A 15704-nucleotide genomic window follows, 5' to 3' on the forward strand; every position below is an offset into this window, starting at 1 on the left:
ATATATCTAGTCGGGAGTGGTGCTGACTGAAAACAGATGATTTGGAGCGATTCGCGCGCCATCTGTTGGTCATTCTAAGGACTTGTTGAACTACCCTCGTATATACCGGGAGAGCCCCGTGCAAAATGATCAAATGAAAATCCAACTCTAACCAAAAATGCCTTCGACATATTGGGCAGTATAAGCCTGTGACAACATTTCGCCACAGAAATGTTTTTTTTATAATAATAATAATAATAATAATAATAATAATAATAATCGGGTAATTTTAACATTATCTTCTTCGTCTTTTTGTACAACCAGAATTCGAAGGATTTGACGAAGGTCATTACCTATTCTATCGTCGATATTGTCTGCACCCTTCGGTGTTTAATCGTACCCTTAAATTATTATTCAGTAATCACTGAGTTCTGATTATTAGTAGCCAGATTCAGGAATCGATTTTATGAAAGTTAAGAAATCACCTGTACAAAGAATGCACAGAGGCGGCGGAGCCATAGGGGGTAAAGTATTGATTTTCCCCCCTCTCAAATCGAATGATTAAATTTATCAGATCGTTTGAATTTTCTACAAATTTACCTGAAATCTTTGGCAAATCATTAAAATATTTATCGAATATTAAAAATATTTGTGAAATTGTTGAAATCTTTGATGCCCGTGAAATATTTTAAATCTATCCGAAATATTTCAAATATTTTATAAATATTTGATCATATTTTTGAAATCATTGAAATCTTTGTTGTATCTTTGAGAAATCATTGTAATTTTTGTTCAATCTTTTGCGAAATAATTTAAATATTTTATAAATGTTTCATTATGTTTTTGAAATCTTTCGAAAATCATTGAAATCTTTATAAACTGTAGAACATATTTTTTAAACATTTTGTATATTTTTTAAATAGTTGAATACTTTGGGAAAACATTGAAGTCTATGTGAAATCCCCTGAAACTATCCGAATTTTTTGCGAAATATTTCAAATATTTAAAAATATCTAGTCATATTTTTGAAATTATTGAAGTCTTGCGAAATGATTAAAATCTGTGTTGTATCTTTGGGAAATCATTGCAATTTTTGTTCAATATTTTGCGAAATAATTCAAATATTTTATAAATATTACATTATATATTTGAAATTTTTGGAAAATGATGGAAATCTTTGTGGAATATTATAAATATATTTATTTAATTTGGTATATTTGTGAAATAGTTGAAATCTTTGCGAAATCATTTAAATCTTTGTTGTATCTTTGGGAAATCATTGCAATTTTGGTTAAATCTTTTCGAAAGAATTCAAATGTTTTATAAATATTTGATTACATTTTTGAATTCTTTGGTATATTTTTTAAATGGTTGAACTCTTTGGGAAATCATTGGAGTCTATGTGAAATCTTTGTAAACTATCCGAATTTTTTGCGACATACATGAAATATTTTAAAATACCTAATCATATTTTTGAAATGATTAAAATCTTTTAAATCAATCTGAAATTTTTCTGAAATATTTGAAATCTTCGGGAAATCATTGCAATTTTTGTTAAATCTTTTGCGAAATAATTCAAATATTTTATAAATATTTTATTATGTTTTTGAAATTTTTAGAAAATCATTGAAATCTTTGAAATTATTGAAAAATCATTGAAAAATCTTTGTTATATTTTTAGGAAATCATTGCAATTTTTGTTAAATCTTTTGCGAAATAATTCAAATATTTCAGAAATATTTCATTATATTTTTGAAATATTTGTGAAGTCTTTGAAATCATTGAAATCTTTATAAAATATTAAAAATATTAAAAAAATATTTTGTATATTTTTAAATGGTTGAAATCTTTGAGAAATCATTGGAGTCTATGTGAAATCTTTTTAAACGATCCGAATTTTTTGCGACATATTTCAAATATTTAAAAATACCTAATCATATTTTTGAAATGATTAAGATCTTTATGAAATCTTTTAAATCATTCCGAAATCTTTCTGAAATATTTGGGAAATCATTGTAATTTTTGTAAAATCTTTGCTAAATAAATAAAATATTTTATAAATATTTGATTATATTTTTGAAATGATTAAAATATTTGGGAATTCATTAAAATATTTAAAATATTTTTGAAATATTTGGAAGTGTTTGTGAAATTGTTGAAATTTTTGAAAAATCATTGAAGTCCGTAAAGTTTTTTAAATCTATCCGAAAACTTTACAAAATATTTGAAGTCCTTGGAAAATCATTGAAATCTTTATAAAATATTAATAATATGAAATATTTGTACGATCTTTAGAAAATCATCGAAATCTTTGTAAGATATTTAAAAATTTTGGTAATATTTGTAAAATTGTTTAAATCTTTGGCAAATCATTGAAATCTTTGAGAAATCATTGAAGTCTATGAAATCTTAAATCTATCCGAAATCTTTGCGAAATATTTCAAATATTTTATAAATATTTGATAATATTTTTGAAATGATTCATATCTTTTTGAAATATTTTAATTTTAAAACAATCCAAAATATTTCTGAAATATTTGAAATCTTTTAGAAAAATCTTGTAGAAATCATTGAAATTTTAATAAAATAAAAAAAAAGTTTAAACTGTTGAAATCTTTGGGAAATCATTGCAATTTTTGTTTAATATTTGGAAAATAATTCAATTATTTGATTATATTTTTTTAATCTTTGGAAAATCATTGAAATCTTTATAAAATATTACAAATATTTTTTAAATATTTGGTATATTTTTTAAATTATTGAAATCTTTGGAAATACATTGCAATCTTTATGAAGTCTGTTTAATCTATCCGAATTCTTTACTAAATATTTGAAATCTTTGAAATAATATTAAAAATATTTGATATATTTTTTAAATTGTTGAAATATTTGGCAAATCATTGGAGTCTTTGTGAAATATTTTTAAACTATGCGAATTTTTTGCGAAACATTTGAAATCTTTGTGCGATCTCTAGAAAATCATCGAAATCTTTGTAAAATATTAAAAATATTTGATAATATTTGTGAAATTATTAAAATCTGTGAAATCTTAGAGAAATAATGAAAGTCTATGTTAAATCTTGTGAATCTATCCTAAATCTTTGCGAAGTATTTGAAAACTGTGAAATCTTTGATAAATCTTTCTGAAATCTTTAAAAATCTTTACGAAATATTTAAATTTTTTGTACAATATTTGGCAATATGAATTTTATACCTATATTTATTATTATTTATTATTTAATATTTATTGTTTATTTCTTATTATTTATGTGCAATTGGTTTTCATTATAATATGATCAGAATATGATATAATATCCGCCGCTTCTGACACTAAAAAATAAAAGAGATTAAATAGAAAGTTTGATTGAATATAAATTGTATAAAATCGATACCTGATCGCGATTGTAGATTCGAAGTAGCTAGATCCCCAGTAGTAAGGTTTGCCACCCAAAACTTATCCAAAACCTCTAAAACTTCTCAAATTCGACATTGAGGCAGCTCTCGAGGTTCTTAGCAGTGAGCTTTAACAGAGAATAGAATTCTCTTGAATTATGTTTGACGAATAAAAATATTTTTTATGACATGCATGATTTCAGCCCTTTTCAATGCCTTTGATGCGGGGCTAAGGCTCTAGTTTTTACTCCATAGAGAGTGAAAAGTGACATCAGATGTTACCATAAATGTCCTGCAATATTATCATAAATGACAAAAAAAAATTTAATTTCCGAAAATGTATAGAAATGTTTTAAATTGAATTTTGAGCAATTTATGGTAAGTTACCATAAATTACCTGTAATAATACCTTTAATAAATTTCCGGAAATTTATTAAAATGTTTAATATTTAATTTGGAGTAGTTTATGGTAATTTACCATACTTATCTATAAAATTACTATAATACCCGAAAATTTTAGAAAATTTATAGACATTTTTAAATGGAATTTTGGACAATTTATGGTAGGTTATCATAAATTGCCTATAATATTACCATAAATTACCCAAATTTTCATAAAGTTCCGAAAATTTATAAAAACGTTTAGACTTGAATTTTGCGTAGTTTATGGTAATTTACCATATGTACCTGAAAAATTACCATGAATGACCAAAAATTTCATAAATTTCCGGAAATTTATAAAAATATTTCAAATTGAATTTTTGGCAATTTTTGGTAAGTTACTATAAATTACCTGCAATATTACCATAAATAATAAAAAATGTCCGTAAATTTATAAAAACTTTTTAAATTTAATTTTTGGTAGTTTATGGTAATTTACAATATTTACTTGTAAAACTATCATAAATTACCGAAAATTTCCATAAATTTCCGGAAATTTATAGACATTTTTAAATTGAATTTTGGGCAATATATGGTAAGTTACCATAAATTACCGTAAACCATGCTTCCTTTATTCGAAAACTAATATGGGCTGAATTCATGACTGTATTTGGAGAAGTGTGAGAAATCATCCATTTTCCATAAAAAATATTATTTATGCGAAAGGGGAGAGAGAACTTTTCGACTTGTGTGTGTTTTCAGTACTTTTCGAAAAAGTCCCTCTTCTCCTCCTAGGTGCATAATATACTATTACAAGCACCATGTTTCGTTAAGCATGTCATCCGTAGTCTTCAGCACTCCAGCAAAATCGATTAAATAGTTTTAAAAAATTTTTGATTTGATAAAGTCACTAAATATTTATTCACATTGTAGTGAGTCCCATACCAGAGATCTCACCAAGTGGTCATGAAAGCCTGTCAGCAATGTGTCAGCAGGTGACTCAAGGACTCAATCTTCTCTCCAGCAATAATGATTTTGGACCAACAACTACAATTTCGATCACGAGTTCAGTTGCAAAACAGCTTTTCACCAGCAATACAGCCACTATGCAAGGTATATTATTTCCTCCGTAATTTTTAGTTTCCAGAAATACAAATTTAATAATTTAATAATTTATTCAATACAAAAAAATGTATTTTCTACTATTAACCGTCAAAAGGTACACTGGTGCGAATTTGCACTCGACGTTTTTTTCATTCTGTTGGCATTTACGCAAATACAGCTGCAGAGGATTATCCCCACACATGTTAAATATGGGTAATATAAGCTAGTTGTTTATTATATGTTCAATATTTTAAATAATTAATATTAACATTGTAAACAAACTAATTCGCACCAGTGAACCGTTTCAGGGTTGAAGGTGGATTTCTAACAAAAGACTTGAATTTCCAACAAAATAATTAAATTTTTAACATAAAAGTTGAATTTTTAACCTAAAAATGCACATTCTCAACTACAAAGTGTCATAGTTTATATTTAAATAAAAAAGATGAGATTTATACAAAAAATTTCGTTTCACCACAACGACGAATTTTCAACAAATAAAGATTTTTTACTCAAGAAATAAATAAAATTGTATCTTAATTGTTGCACCTTAAAGCCAACAGATAAAACATGACTTTTCAGCAAATATTAATTTTCGACGAAAGTGATGCATTTTTATTCAACAAAAATGAATTACCAATGCAAGAAAATTCTTTTTCTTTAAAAAAAGGGAGAATTTTTAACTGAAAAGGTCAATCTTAAAACAGACAGTAGCCTTCAATGAAAAAAATAATTTTTTAACAATTTAGTTTAGCTTTTACCCAAGTAGTTGAATTTTTAATCATAAATGATTAATTTTCAACAAAATAATAAAATTTTCAACATAATGGTTGAATTTTCAACCTAAAAAGATAAATTCCCAACAATAAAGTGTCATAGTTTATATTTCAGTAAAAAAAGATCAAATTTATACAAACAAAATTTCAAACCATAATGACGAATCTTCAACAAATTAAGATTTTTCACTTAAGAAAGAAATAAAAATTTTAGCTTAGTTGTTGAACCTCCAAAAATTAAATTTTCAAACAAAATTTATGACTTTTCAGCAAAAAAATAATTTTCAATTAAAATGATTCATTTTTATCCAACAAAAATGAAATTCTAATCCAAGACCATTCATTTTTTTAAAGGATAATGTTTAGCTAAAAAAGATCAATCTTAAAAAATGGAATAGTTAAATTTTTAGTTACAAAAATATTTTTATACAAAAAAAAAAGGCTTTTTCACTAAACAGTTAAATTTTTCAATCAAAGACATAAGCCTTCAATCGAAAAAGAATTTTTTAACAATGTTGTTTAACTTTTACCCATGGAGTTGAAATTTCAATTAAAAAAAGATTAATTTTTAACAAACTAGTTAAAACTTCAACCAAATAGATGAATTTTCAACTAAAAATATAAACCTTTAAAAAAATTGTTTTTTAAGAAACTGATTCAACCAAATCTTTGAAACAAAGTTGTTGAATACTCAAGCAAAAAAGAATAATATTTAACCAAAAAGTGGAATTTTCATAAAAAACTGAAATTTTTATTTAAAATGAATTTTTAAAGAAGAAATAAGTTTCTACGAAAACGATTAAAAATTTTCAATACAAAAACATGAATTTTTAATGAAAAATTATGACTAACAAAATTTTTGAATTCTATACTAAATAGTGGAATTTTTATCAAAAAAATATGAAATCTCTTTTAAAACAGATGAGTTTTTATTTTTTAAAAAAGTATAGTTAGTTGAATTTTGATCCAAGAAACATTCCAGTTGTCTTTTCAAGATCAAAATATGGATTTTTGAATTAAAAATAAGTTTCTACGAGAAAAATTTAATTTTCAATTCAAAAAGACAAATTTTTGCAACCAAAAAGCATGAAATAAAAAATTTGAATTCTCTTCGTAATAGTTGCATTTTTATCCAAAAAGGATGAAATTTGCACTAAAAGAGAGGAACTTTTAATAAAAGGTGACACATTTTTGTCTAAAGTTGGACTTTCATTCAGAAAAGATTTGAGTTCATTTTAAAATACCAAAATATACATTTCAAGCTAAAAATAAATTGTCTACAAAATAGTTAAATTTTTAACAAAACAGTAGAATGTTCATCCAAGAAAGTATGACTTTTTAACAAAATTGTTGAATTTTTATACAAACAATTGCATTTTTATCCTAGAAATATAATATTTCTCTTATGAATTTTTACTTAAAAAAAAAATAAATAAAAACAAAATAGGGGAATTTTCATCCAGAAAGGATTTCAGTTATTTTTTTAACGCCAAAATATAAATTTGTAGCAAAAAGTAAATATAATTGTCACTTTAAAGAGGTAAAACCTATTCCGTTCAATCGATTCAAAAAAAATGTAATTGTGAATATAAAATAATTATATTAATAGAAATTTTTTTTAGTCTTTTCAAAGAATTTTTTTATAATTCTGTTTAAAGAGAAATACATTTTTTTTACCTTACACAACATTATGAAATGAATTTATTATTTATTATATTAATAAATCTATAATGTGTAAACAATATAAAATTTTATAATTGAAATTACTCCAACGTTATGGCAGACAAAAAATTGAAATTTCCTAACTTATATTATGCAAAAGCGAATAGAAACTATGCATGTGCACATATTTTGTGGACAGATTATAAGGAATTAAAATAATCAAAAATACAACATGTAAGTATGGAATTAAAAATAATCATGAGAGGTCTGTCTACTGATCGAATTAAGAGGAATTAAAAAAAAGGAAATTATGTTTGCCTGCATGGAATACAACACCAGTGTCAATCGTTAAGGAAATAGAAAAGAATCGTTTTCGGAGATAAACCTTTTCTTTCATTGGGCACTTTTCCCGGTGGAAAATTAGCACATTCAAAAAATTAAATAATGCTTACTCTTTCATTTAAATCTGAAAATATTCATTTTTCTATATTCTTCTCTTCTTACCGGGTAATTCAAGTACGGTCCCTAAACTACTTTGAAAAAGATTCTCGAGTCGAACGAGTGAATGGAGAATATATTAAATTCAAAGAAAGTGTCTGCTCAGGTTAGATAAATCGTTTAGTTTGAGTTAAACATTTAGTTCCTTTATATAAATTGTTCTCGTAATCAGATTAGAAAAAAATTTAGTTGTTATAGACATAGTATATTAACTTACAGTAGCCAATTTTTCGCCTGGCATCGAGAAAATGAATTTCCCTGAAATTCGTATAATGCATTTGAAGGTCAAGTTTGTTGTTTTTCTATTGTTTCTTGATATTTCAATATAGTTACCACCTGCAGTCGAAAAACTTGTAAATTATTATTGCCGCAACACAAACTCTATTTAATATTAACTTTCACGCACATTTTAAGTGATAAAAAACATTTAATTGTCTACATTAAATTTTAACTGTCATTGCTCCTGATTAGACTGTCGCCATTTTATTTCGCTCTTCCAAGAATTTCTTCAAACACCTATTTTTAATAACTCTATTATAGTGATGCAATATCGAAATGAAAATATCGATATTTACCATATCGATATATCGAGCAACCAAATATCGATGTGAATGATATATCGGCTAAAAATGTCGATATAATCGTTATTTTTCTAATTTTTACGAATATTTTGCTAATAATTGTTATTAAATAATTCCCAATAAGCAATTAAGTAACAGTATTTTTTAAAGCATTTATTTATATAAAAATTTATTCATATTTGTATAAAAATAAATTTATACGGTTTCTTTTACGTAGATAAGATAGGACATGGGGCGGCGGTGCTCTAGGGGGCACCCCCCTCTTAGAAATCCACCAGGGAGGGACAAAGTATTGATTTGCCCCCCTCTAAAATTGATAAGAAGCCTTTATAAAGTATAAAGTAGTATTTGGAAAATCATTGAAATCTTTCTGAAATCTGCGAAATATTTGATACATTTTTGCATTATTCGGCAATATAATGCGTATAATGTGAGGTTAGGAATACTCAACACGTGGAGATTTACTTTTTATCTATAAACTAATATTATCACAACTTATAATTAAAATATCATTATTTTAATCTTACAAATTTATAAGAAAAATTAAAAAACTTACTTTGTAAAATTATATTGGTGAAAAACCGTTAAATGCACGAAGACATAAACCTGATAAACAGATAATTTACAAAATGCATTTCTGTACTGGAGACAATTACAGTTGGTATCGATAATCGGACATCAATATCGATATCGATGATCGATATATCGACAGTCTAACACGTTATTGAAATATCGAATATCGAAGTCAAAATATCGATATTTCCGATATTTCGATTTCGATGTTGCATCACTACTCTATTATAGCTATACTTATTAGGGATTTGACTATAGTGACTATACGATATCCCTGGTATATGAAAAGTGGTCAAAGATATTCATTTTCGCTGATCCAGGGATCTTTCTAAATTTCTTAGTTCCTTTTCAGCTAAATGTTTAGCTATAATAAGGAATAATATCCCTGTCACAGCTCAATTTTTCTTAGTTAAATTATTTTTTTGGTTTTTGTTAGCCGAAAATGCAACTTTTAATGCATTAAAAAACTGCCGATAGAAAAGAGGTTGCTAAACCTCAAGAATTCCGTTTTATCTTCCAGTGAACAACAGCAACTCCCTGGATGACATAAAACTCCAAAACGGTACAAGCCTCAACAACAACAACCAGAATGACAACGAAAATTTCAACTCGAACTTGAACCATACAGCTGGACTCAATTGGAAAGAGTCCTCTTCGCCTATTCTAGCCATGAACCACAGATTAACGCCCGTCTTGAATCGAACCTGTAATCTGAGTCCAGTTCTGGTCAGGACGAATGTCTCGGCAGTGATGAGCACTCCCGCAGTCTCTACTGGAGTCTCAGTTTTCGGAACCTCGGGAGCCAGTCCGGCCTTCAGTACTGCTTCAACATCTTCGCAGAGCAGCGGAGGAACCCATCTGAACCGATCTCCAGTGCCTGCGAATCCAATCTCAGCCTCGGTCACGAGTTCTCCCAACGCGAGCGTCACTTCCATCTCTTCGGCTCAGTCCTCGACAGCCTGCGAAGTCAGTCAAATCACGACCAGAGCCAATCTCTCGAATGTAAGTCTTCTTATCAAATATCTTAATCTTAAAATCTTAAAATATATTAAATTTCTTTAAAAATTTCTTTGATGCACTTTTTACACATAAAAAACGTCAGTCAAGGTCAACTCCCCAAAAAGTAGGTAGGTCTGCGATGCTGTAAAGATCTCAAGAATGGGCGGTTCGAAACAAAAAAATTAAATAGTTTTAGATTCATTATGACTCTAGAAACCGGCTAAATTAGAATTTCTGATATACATGCAAAAATAACAAAATGGCGTCGAAAAACAAAACAAAAACTAAAAAAGTGGATTTATTTTCAGAGTTTTTTGCATGCAATAATATAGTTAAAATTAATAAAGAAATTTTTTAAGTGTATTTCAAGTGTGTGTTTATTTAGCCCATCAAAACGTGCATCAATATCATAAATAATCTCAGAAAAATTAAGAAAAATAGCTTCTAATGATCAAGGCGTCATTTTATTCTTTGACGAATTCTCTACAATTCTATTTCGGTGGTGTTAATTAAAACTTAGAATATCATTGTTTATAACAATTATAACTCTATGATTGCTCAATTAATTTTTTTAAATAAAATAAACTCAAATAGAAATTTAAAGAATCCTTCGAAGCATAAAATGAGGCCTTGATTATTAGGTTTTTTTTTGTCAATTTTATAAATAATTTTAAAGATAGACAACTTTTGAAATTGATTGTACCTAGTGTATACATCTTGAAGACATTTTCCATTTTAGGTTGAAAATTCATACTTCGTTGTTGTTTAAGATTCTCATTTTCGGGTTTAAAATTTCACTCTTTCCCTGAAAATTTAACTGCCTGGTTGAAAATTAGGTTCTTTGTAGAAAATTAAATTTTTTAGTTGATAGCTCATATTTTTGAGTTAAAAATTCAACTGATTTGTAGAAAGTTCGTCTTTTTGACTTGATATTTTGTTTGAACTGATATTTTCACGTTGAAAATTTAACTATCTAGTTAAAAACTTTGTTCGGAATTTTTGTTGAAAATTTGAAAATTTTTGTTTTTAGTTGAAAATTGTACTCCTTTTGACCGGGAATTTAGAAAATTTTTAGAAAAAAAATCGGTCCAAGTTTGATTTCAACAATTTTTTACATATAATCAGATCAATTTTTATTTTTTTCAATCATGATATCATTCAGTTTACAATGCTTAAATCGAAAATCTTTCATGTACAAAAATTTTCCATTTTTGATTAAATATTCATATTTTTTAATTAAAAATTCAACTCTTCTCTAGAAATTTCGGCTTGTTGGCTTGTAAATTCAACAATTTAATTGAAAATTTAACTGTTGGGTCGAAAATTGATTTATTTTTTGTTCAAGATTCATATTTTCGGGTAGAAAATTCCACTTTTTTATGTGGAAAATTCGTTTTTTATTCTTAATTTTTTAATTTAAGATTCGCATTTTCGGATTGAAAATTTCACTCTTTTTGACCGGGAAATTACAAATTTTTAGAAAAAGAAAATCTGTCCCAGTTTGATTTCAAAAGTTTTTAAAATAATCTGCTGAATTTTAATCTTTTTCAATTCTGATATCATTAAGTTTATAATGCGTAATTCGAAAATATTTTACTTAAAACATTTTCAATTTTAGGTTAAAAATTCAACTGTTTTCTAGAAATTTCTTCTTTCTGGCTTGAAAATTCTTCAAGTTGGTAGAAAATTTATCTAATTGGCCGAAAATGGTTTTTTTTGTTGTTTAAAATTCATATTATATTGTTTTTTTTTTAGAAAGTTCGTCCTTTTGGCTTAAAAGTTCAAAAAGCCATTAGAAAATTTTACTGGTTTGTAAAAAATTCGCTGTTCTAAATTGAAAATTATTGTTTTTGAATGAAAATTTAACTATACAATTTTTGTTTAAAAAATGATCGTTTTTAAACTAAAAATTTAATTTGCTTGGTTGCAAATTTAACTATTTAATTAAAAATGTATGAATTTTGTTGAAAATTGGTCTTTTTTGAACAAAATTTTTTTTTTTTTTTTTGGTAAAATGCAAATGTTTCGTTTAAAAATGATCTGTTTTACTTGAGGCCTCAACTGTTAGGTAACCTCGCCTCTTTCTGTTGGCCACACCCCAGAGACACGCCCCTTTTCCTAAAGTTGGTTAAAATTAATTTTTCTTTATTAACCCACTATCAAATTTAATTTTTAATTTTTGAGATTTTTAAGCATGATTTTCGTAATGTGCAGTGCATATAAAAACTAGAATTCCAGCTCATTACCCACCTGACTAACATATAAATCGGGGCGATAAAAAAATGCCATTCGTCTCAAAGGTATATTTCAAAAATGGCAAGGCAACCGAACGTTACGTACATGTCACTATGGGCGGTAGAGGGTTAAGTCAATCCTTTAACCACGCCTAGTTATTTTTTCACGCCCCAAAGATACATAAATTTTTGCTAAAGATTTCTAAAATTCTTTGTTTTTCAGGTCCAAGCAGTGCAGTCCTCAGTGGATTTACCAAAACCGGAACAGTGGTTGGGCAGCGTAACGGGATCAGTGCCGCCACCTTCAGTGCAATCAGTCCCCCCAATACCTTCCAGTCCACGACGAGCGCCACCTCTTCACGCGAGAGCCCAATCCTTGGGCTCATCGGCCCTGAGCCAAACAAGTACGCGGGGCCCCACGGACCCCTTTGACGCCGAATGGGCCGAAATAGCTGCTCGAAATCTCCGTCAGGCGTCGCAAACGAACCCCTTCATCATGCCCAACACGACTCAGGCCTTCCAGGTGCAATTGTAGCGTCAGGAGTTCGTTAAAAGCGTCGCAAAATTCTATCGAACAAATTCTCATCAGTGAGAACCGAGTCCTCAACTCTCGCCGAATCGCAAGCAGACCTGACTGATGATATTGTCGCATTTAGGGCCGAAACATTGTTCGTGTCTCAATGAGCGGAGTAGAACCTCCACAAAGCGTTGAATTGATTAGAGTGGAACCTCTTTCGTATCCAGGGGGGGGGGGATTAGAACATTGAGTATGTATAGGCCACTGTTCGGTAGAAACCCACTCGTTTAAAAAGACGTACAGTAGAACCTCACTCGCGCCCAATGACACATAATAGAACCTCACTTGTATTTACTGGAATGCATCTTAACCATGCCCAATGGACCATTTAAGTACATTAGAACCTCATTAGTGCCCATTGGCATGCAGCGGAACCTCACTCGTGTCAATTGGACAATTTACGAACAGTAGAACCCCAATCGTGTCTATAGAACCTCATTTGGGTCTTTTTGACCATTCGCGCGCAATAGAACTGCACTCGTGTCCACCGGACAATTGACGAAGATTAGAACTCTAATCGTGCCCAATAAACTGCGATAGAACCTCATTCGTGTCTATTGGACCGCGGATACGCAGTAGAACCTCGCTCGTACCTACTGGACAATTGGCGAACATTAGAACCCCAATTGTACCCAAAGACATATACAGAGCCCCAATCATGTCCACTGAACAATTTACGAACAGTAGAACCTCAATTGTGTCCAATGGCGTATGATATAACTTCATTCGTGCTTATTGGACCGCTGGTGCGCAGTAGAACTTTGCTCTTGTCCACTGGACAATCGCCGAAGATTAGAACCGCAAATTGCGTCCAAAGATATAGATAGAACCTCAATCGTGCCTAATGGCATGCGATAGAAACCCATTCGTTTCCATTGGACCCTTGACACGCAGTGGAACCTCACTCCTGTCCACTGGGCAATTGAATTGCAGTAGAACCTCAAGCGTGTACAAAGGCATAGATAGAACGTTAATCATGTCCAAAGGTATATGGTAGAACCTCACTCGTGCTCATTGCACAATTCATGAACATTAAAGCCCCGGACGCCCCCAAAGACAGATAGAACCTCACTCATGCCCACTGAAGAATTTACGAGTAGTAGAACCCCACCCGTGTCCATTGGACAATTTACGGGCAGTAGAACCTCAATGATGCCCAAAGACATATAGAAGAACCTCACTCTTGTCCATTGGGCACTTTGTGAACAGTAGAACCTCAATTGTTTCCATTCTGCAGTTTACAAGCAGTGGAGCCTCAATTGTGCCCAAAGGCATATGGTAGAACCTCACTCGAGTCTATTCGACAATTGACGAATAGTAGAACCTCAATTTTGTCCATTGGACAATGGGAGAACAGCAGAACCTCAATTGTGCCTAAAGACATAGGCAGAACCTCACCTGTGCCCATTTGACAATTGCGGAACATTAGAACCTCAATTGTGCCCGTTGGGCAATTGGAGAACAGTAGAAACCCAATTGTGGCTAAAGACACAAGTAGACCCTCACTTGTGCACATTGGACAATTGAGGAACATTAGAACCTCAATTATGTCCGTCGAACAATTGGAGAACATTAGAACCCTAATTGTGTCTAAAGGCATAGGTAGAACCACACTTGTGTCAAAAGGAATGCAATCTAACTTTTATCGTAGAACCTCATTCCTATGAAATTTCTGGAAACGAAAGAATTTCTACTGTATTGAAGTTCTTAGAGCCGGGAGGTAGAAATCTTGGACCGAAAGTGAATTTTCAATAATGAAGAAGAGCTGCTGAGGATACGCACATGGCCTTCGGTTTTTAGACAAGCACGCATAAGTGAGCAACCTCGTCGAACGATGTTACAAACGAAAGGATAAAAATGAGAATTTATGGATTGTGGATTACGAATTACAAGTTGCAAATGACAAATTATTCGTTACAAATGAAGAGTTGTTACGAAATTGTTAAAAATGGCGTCCGGAGGACCAAAAGTTTCTGGGCAAAGGACCAAGGCTGCGCTTTCTACTTGATATAATTAAAAAGGAAAAATCTCTTGAATTATTGAGGAGTAGTGATGATTTTTTGCCCTAAAACAAGTACAAAAAATTGGAAATTGTTTCAGGAGGTTGAAAAAGATTTTTCTGAAATTTTAGTCGACAAATTGGTAAAGTTACAGACGGGATAAATTAATTTTCAATAAATTTTATGAAAATAAATATAAAACAATGGAAGCGCAGAGATTGCAAGGGAATGATAAATATAGTCTATAAATAATTCTCAATTCAGCTCGCACGCAGAATTAACACGCACCAAGATTAACGCTGCACCGACTTACCAATAAAAATACGTAGATCCCGTCCCGTTCCTCGAGGGGGCATTTATATATACATACATACATACATATATATAATATATATATGTGTATGTATGTATATGTATAGAAAAAATAAAAATTTACTTATGGCACGAGAAAATTTGTTGAGATCGTTCGCCAAGGACTGCAAAAACAAAACGAAATACTCGACAGAAATTATACTAATTTGTTAATTTATAACCACTAGTGAATTCGGGCGAACACATTTTTTCGAATTCTTTCGAATTCTTTCGTATTATTGTTCAATTATTGCGAATTTTCTCAATTCTTTAAATTTATTGCATTGGTATTTATTCTTCTAAATAGTTTTACATTCTTGGAAATCTACTTGATTCTTGGAAATTATTGAATTTTTAGATTTCATTTTCTTTCTTTGGAATAATTTCAAATTGTTTAGAATTTGTGTTTATTCTACTGAATAGTTTTCCATTCTGGGAATTCATTTCAATTCTTTGGATATTTGTTTTTTTGGAATGATTTAGATTTGTGCGGAATTCTTTGGTCTTCTTCGGAATTTCAGAATTCTTCTAAATTCTTTTGAATTCTTGTAATCGTTCCAATTCTTGGATTTCATATGAATTCTTTTGAATCCTTT

The 15704-nt window shown here is 29.5% G+C and overlaps 1 protein-coding gene across 2 annotated transcripts in view; it reads left to right on the forward strand.

The window, feature by feature from the left end:
* The window catches only part of LOC117172639 (protein numb), a 192280-nt gene extending 176873 nt beyond the window's left edge, over positions 1–15407 (forward strand). For both annotated transcript variants that reach the window (XM_033360759.1, XM_033360750.1), the window contains exons 8-10: positions 4687–4866; positions 9468–9949; positions 12404–15407. In XM_033360759.1, coding sequence (XP_033216650.1) covers positions 4687–4866; positions 9468–9949; positions 12404–12715 — 974 coding nt within the window. In that variant the 3' untranslated portion in view covers positions 12716–15407. The remainder of the gene's footprint in view (positions 1–4686; positions 4867–9467; positions 9950–12403) is intronic.
* The last annotated feature ends 297 nt before the right edge of the window (positions 15408–15704 follow it).

This window comes from Belonocnema kinseyi, chromosome 1, assembly GCF_010883055.1.
Source record: "Belonocnema kinseyi isolate 2016_QV_RU_SX_M_011 chromosome 1, B_treatae_v1, whole genome shotgun sequence".
NCBI lineage: Eukaryota > Metazoa > Arthropoda > Insecta > Hymenoptera > Cynipidae > Belonocnema > Belonocnema kinseyi.